Here is a 5,981-nt window from a genome sequence, read left to right as displayed (position 1 = left end):
GGTATGCTATTTCTTTTCTGGATCTCTCGAAGTGACCGACTTGGTGCAGAAGACCATCTTAAATCTCGATCGAGTCGAGGGGGGAGCAGCATCCGCGATCTGTGGCAGACGAAGCTGTGCTAGTGTAAAGTCGAGTTGAGTTTGAGCTAGTCGATGGTCGGCAAGCTTTTTGCAGACCCGCCGGGGGCAGGATAAGGTCTTGTAGAACAGCAGCAAGCTCTTGCTGTCTCGTATTTGTGTTGTCTTTCTTTAGCCGGACGTGCTAAATGCGGTGGCGTCCTTGCCATTACAAGGAAAGAGTCTGTTACAAATTCGATGTATGCAAATATTGAATGAATGAAATGAATAATGTCTCCAAGCTTATAGCTTCTTGCAACTGTTTGGAGGATGCGAAGGCTTTGCATGGACAAGTTGTGAGGCAAGGTTTGGATCGCCAACTTTTCATTGGCACTGCACTTGTAAGAATGTACGGGAGATTGGGCTGCGTGGAAGAGGCTAGGCGGAGTTTTGAAAAGATGCCGGCGAGAGATGCTGTGGCCTGGACTGTGATGCTCTGGGTATATGCCCAGGCAGGGCATCTTGAGGAATGTAGGAGGACGTTTTATAAGATGCCCAGGCAGGACGTGGTGGCCACGAATGTGATGATCCGAGCTTATGCCCAACACGGGTGTATGAAAGAAGCAAAAAGACTGTTTGGAAATATGCTTGAACCGAGTGTGATGTCGTGGAACTCTATGATTTCTGGCTACTGCTTGAGTGGGTCTCTGGTAGAAGCCCGAGAGATGTTTGATCGAATGCCTGCGAAGGACGTGGTGACATGGACGATACTGTGCCGTAGCTACGCGCAGCATGGATACATTTGTGAGGCAATGAAGCTATTCGAACACATTCCAGAGAAAAATGTTGTTTCATGGAACTCTTTAATTTCTGCTTTTGCCGAAACGGGGAAATTGCAGTACTGCGTCGTCTTGTTCGAGAGGATGCCCCAGAGAGACATTGTGTCGTGGAGCATCTTGTTTTGGGCATTTTATCAATATTTTGAAAATGTTGAAAATGCAGAAAAAGTTTTTAATGACATGCCCGAGCACAATGTAGTGGTGACAACCGCGATCATGGAAGCATATGCCCGGTGCGGGCATCTTTACCGTGTGGAAGAAATGTTTTCATATATGCCGTTTCGAAGCGAGGTGTCTTGGAATGTGTTGGTTCTCGCGCTCGTCCAGAGTGGCGAGCTAGATCGAGCACAACAAACGCTTGAGTTGATGGACGGACAAAGTTCTCACGTCTGGAACACCGTACTTGCGGGGAGAGCTCGAGAGAACCAGATTGAGAAGACCTTTTACTTGTTTAGACTCATGGACCTGCAAGGGTTGAGAGCCGATCACGTAACATTTGCGAGCGTTTTGGGTGTTTGTGAGACTATCTCGTCTCTGGAGTTGATCCGCACGGAGGTCACCAGCATTGGAATTGAAACAAATGTGGTTGTTGCGACGGCCTTGATTGATGCTTATGGTAGGGTCGGAATGGTTGATACTGCGAGGAATTGCTTTGATAACATTGCTCCAAAGGACTTGTTCGTGTGGACTGCGATGCTTGGGGCATATACTAAGGTAGGGGATATTTCCTCAGCAGTCTCCATGTTTGAGAATATGCCCCAGCACAGCATCATCTCTTGGAACTCGCTTCTTTCCACGTATTTGAACGCTGGGTATTTCGAAAAAGCACAGGTGTTGCTCGACACAGCTCCCGAGCGCCATGTTTCAACATGGAACGTTTTGATTGGATCATGTGTCAAGAATGGTCGTGCCGAAGATGCAATCTCAGCGTTTCTGGAAATGGAGTCTAGAGGAATTCTTCCAGACTCTGTCACTTGGATACAACTTTGCGGAGCTGGGTCTCTTCTTCACCAAAGCAAACTTGTGGCAAATCTGATTACAAGAAATTGTTGGAAGCACGACGTGATGGTCAATACTGCAGTTATCGACATGCATGGGAAATGCTCCGAATTAGAGGCTGCCGAATTTGTGTTTAGCACAATGCCTGTTTGTACCCCTGTGTCTTGGAATGCTGTGATTGCGGCCTATGCTCGGAATGGAAACATTTGCAAAGCGTTGGGCTTCTTTAGGGAGATGTTTTTAGACAGTGTTCCTCCAAACGAGGTCACATTCTTAGTTCTCATGAATTCATGCAGCCATAGAGGATTGGTCCCTGAGGGCATGAAATTGTTTTATTCCCAGGAGCTTCTTAATTCCAGGTCTATGCATCACTCGTGTGTAGCAGACCTTAGTGCAAGGGCTGGACGGGTAATGCTTGATGCAAGTGAAGAAAATATTGGGGCTTGGACTTCGGCATTGGCAGCATTTATTCGCCAAGGGGACTACATGAATGGGGTGGATGTGATCAAACGTATTGTAACACTAGGTAATGCTAAATATGCTCTGTTAATCTCAAATTTTTATGCTTTGTGTAGATAAATCATTCATGCTAAGGGCAGGTTTGATATATAATGTATAAACATTTATTGACTTTATACAAAAGAACATAAGTTTTATTTATGATTTTTTGCTTAGGGGTTTAAAGAATATACCTAAAGTATCGGTTTTATCTTAAAATATCTAAAGCATGTTCTAAGGATATTCCTTAATTCTCCAGTAAGTTTATGTTAATATGTGTGACACATGGATTTTATGTCCTGCATTTCTCTTCTCTTCTAGGTGTGGCAGCATCTCCCACCAAGCAACTAGCCAAGGGGAATGACAACCACTCACCATGCTAGGCTTAAGAGGCTTGTACAAATGTGCCAAATAGTCAAACTCAACCCATTTGCCCACCTGTCCATAGAATATCCTAAATCTTGGACCACCTCCAAGAAATGTAGAAGTAGCTACAGCAAAGGATGCTAAGCAAATCTAAGGCTACTCAACTCACTCATTAGCTAGAAATACCAATTCGTTGAGTTAAGAGCCCTAATTCCTTATTACACTGCACAAAAGGAATCTTGTGTGAGAGAGGATGATACAATGAGTTCAAAGGGGAGGGGACAGCTTGGGGCCACCATATTTCCACTGGCCAGCCGCAAACCACCATAAAATTGGTAGAATGGGGGCTCTAAAGTGTTGGGTAAGTTATAATTGTCCCCAATTACCCCACTATCACATACCCTTGTAAGAAAAAGGCCAAGAACACTCTTATCAGATCTGCTTAGGGCCATTGCATTGCTGTCATTTGGCTATAAGGCACACTCTCTTGCTCCAGAATTCTCCCTCAAACCCTCTCAAAAGAACACTTTGAATAGTTGACCCTCAAGAACACTATTTTAGGGTTACTATTTTACCATTAGTAGGTTGTGGAATGCTCACACATAAGCTCAAGGCCACCATATTGCCACTAGTAGGTTATGAGATCCCTCTAGAAAACACTTTCCATTTTAAATTTTACAAGATCACTGTTAAATATTTTTCAACACTTTAGAAAAGGGGTGAGGCTTAGCATAACCCTTCTTGTCGCCATCCTCTTTATATCATCAGCCATATTTTCTAAAACTAGATTGCAAATCCTCATCTGTACTTTGTCTTGTAATAAAGATCTTAAGCACCCAAATCATAGAGGAATATCCTAGTAGATCTCCTTTCCTTGCCCTACATAGATTAAAACACACTTTCAATTGTTTTCAAGGTTTAGACAGTATAGGCTTAAGACTCTCATTAGCACCATTCTTGTCAAGGTACCAACTATAGGTAAGTTTTTCTTAAGATTAGATGTGTTTTTACCTTTAGGTGGAGAATGGTGATGATGTTTTGACACAAATGTATAATGATTTATGCAATGAAAACTTGCATCACGGTGGTAAGGGGACTATTTGTCCTTCTCGATGAAGATATAACCCTTGATTTTCTTTTTATGCTTTATTTTGTTAAAGTGGGACTTTTCATTATCCCACTTATGGTGTGTGGCCACATGCCATTTTTATAACAACAATAAAAAATTGAAGTTTTAACTTTATAATTTATAAATTAAAAACTTTTCATATGATTTTGTGTTATAATATTGTGAAATATAAAAAAATAAATTAAAAAACTGATAGAAATATTAATAAATATTAATTAAGTACTAGGAAATGGCATGTGGACACATGCTAATTAATGTCCCACTTTACTGAATAAGTCCCACTTTAACGAAATAAAGCATTTTTATAGAATTAGGCAAGGCTAGATTGTAGTGCCTGTGGTTTTCACCCTTTATCTTATGGCAATTTACCATAGGATAACCACAAAGCAAAACCTTAACCCTTTATATGCCATGTGTCATATACCACACATCATATGCCACATGTCTAAGGACAGTGGAGCAAAATCCAAGTTTCAAGGCCTTGAGTCACTAAATGAGGGAATAGGAGTGAAGGAATTAAAGCATAAAGTAACTCTTGAGTATTTAGATTAAGGAGTGAAAGAATAGGAGCACAGAGCTACATAGGAGTAATTCTAGAGTGTTAAACATCCCAAAGCTAGTACCAATATACAAAACAGAGACAAACAATGTTTGACACTATTTTGTAAGTGATTAAATTTTTCATTCTACTTTACTTACATAACCACACTTCTGACCATTTGAAAGAGTCTCACTCACAACCTTCATAAGTCCTATTTCGGATTTGGGGCTTGTTAGCCCCAACAATAGTATCTTTGCCACTCAACCTTTGCACTTGATCCAAGTGCTCCACATGTCTAATCCTATGACCAACGCCCAAAGGTACCACTAATATATCAGCCCATTATGCTAAGGCCATGCTCATTCACTTTTGTCACACTAGTGATCCAACATCACTTACATCACAGTCCCGTCCCTTAAAAATAGGGCCATCCATCCATGAGTGATGGATGTCTGCAAATATGGGGAATAACCTTCCCTAATATCCCTTTTTCGGTCCCCACCAAATCCCTTTTGGTCCCATGTTCACCAAAATTGCCACTATATTAAGGCCCACATGCCCAACCATTAAGTCCCACTATCCTTTGGGACTTGCTCATTATGTGATTGCATCTTTGGTCACTACACTAGAAGATTGTTCCTCTTCCTTTCTACAGTCCACGACTTTAGGACAATATTTCAAAACACCATGGCCCTACGTGAACCTTATAGGTACCTTTCCCACCTACCTTTGGGTGCTCTAGCCATGGGTCTAGAGCAAGGTTCTATTGAGCCACACTAGGTATCCAAGTAGGTAGTGCCACCCATGCTTGGACTGGGAACATTGACTATTCAATTTCCGAGGGGAGCTAGAGCCGACTCTTGAATATTTCACCAAGCTATCCCACTTGTTTGTCTGTATTCACTCTAGCTTTGGATTCCTCAATAGATATATCCTCACCCAGCACCTAGGCATAGCCTTCATGGATTATACTGGCCTTTCCTGGCCAAATTGGCTCCACTAGGGTCCAACCCACACTCTCCCTACTATACTTTTGGAACCCCTTGCAACCCCCCCAACCCCCCACAGCCCCCCTCGAGAGACAATCGCTTTGGGCTATCACCTAACAACCTATATTAGTATTTGGACTCGGACTCAGACTTAGACTCGATCTCGGTTTTGGTTCCATCTTGGACTCCATCTCGGATGCCATCTCAAACTCTATCTTGGATCCATCTCAGACTCCATCTTGGACTTCATCTTAGGTCCATCTCAGACTCCATCTTGAGTCCATCTCAAACTCCATCTCGGGTCCATCTTAGACTCCATATTGAGTCTATCTTGGACTCCATCTCAGGTCCATCTTGGACTCCATCTTAGATTCATCTCTAACTTTTCCACATATCATATGTTGGTTCTTTTTATGTCCCTTTTTTAGAGACTCACTTATTATTCATTTCGTGCTTGTTCCTTGAGCATGTCATTGGGATGTAAGCCACAAATTTTTCCTTTCCAATTTGCTAGCTTAGCTTGTCTATCCGACCAACTCTGCCTTGGCTTGTGCTAAGTTCCC

At 42.3% G+C, this 5,981-nt stretch overlaps 1 protein-coding gene across 1 annotated transcript; it reads left to right on the top strand.

Annotated features, from left to right (window-relative positions):
- The first annotated feature begins 341 nt into the window (after window positions 1-341).
- On the top strand, window positions 342-2,474 carry LOC9656225 (pentatricopeptide repeat-containing protein At1g09410, mitochondrial). Its single transcript, XM_024675013.1, has one exon. The coding sequence runs from the start codon at window positions 342-344 to the stop codon at window positions 2,472-2,474; it is 2,133 nt and encodes a 710-aa protein (XP_024530781.1).
- Window positions 2,475-5,981: the final 3,507 nt, after the last annotated feature.

Source organism: Selaginella moellendorffii, unplaced genomic scaffold, assembly GCF_000143415.4.
Source record: "Selaginella moellendorffii unplaced genomic scaffold, v1.0 SELMOscaffold_0, whole genome shotgun sequence".
In the NCBI taxonomy this organism is placed as follows: domain Eukaryota; kingdom Viridiplantae; phylum Streptophyta; class Lycopodiopsida; order Selaginellales; family Selaginellaceae; genus Selaginella; species Selaginella moellendorffii.
Note: the sequence above shows the minus strand (reverse complement) of the source record. Positions and strands in the feature narration are given on the sequence as shown.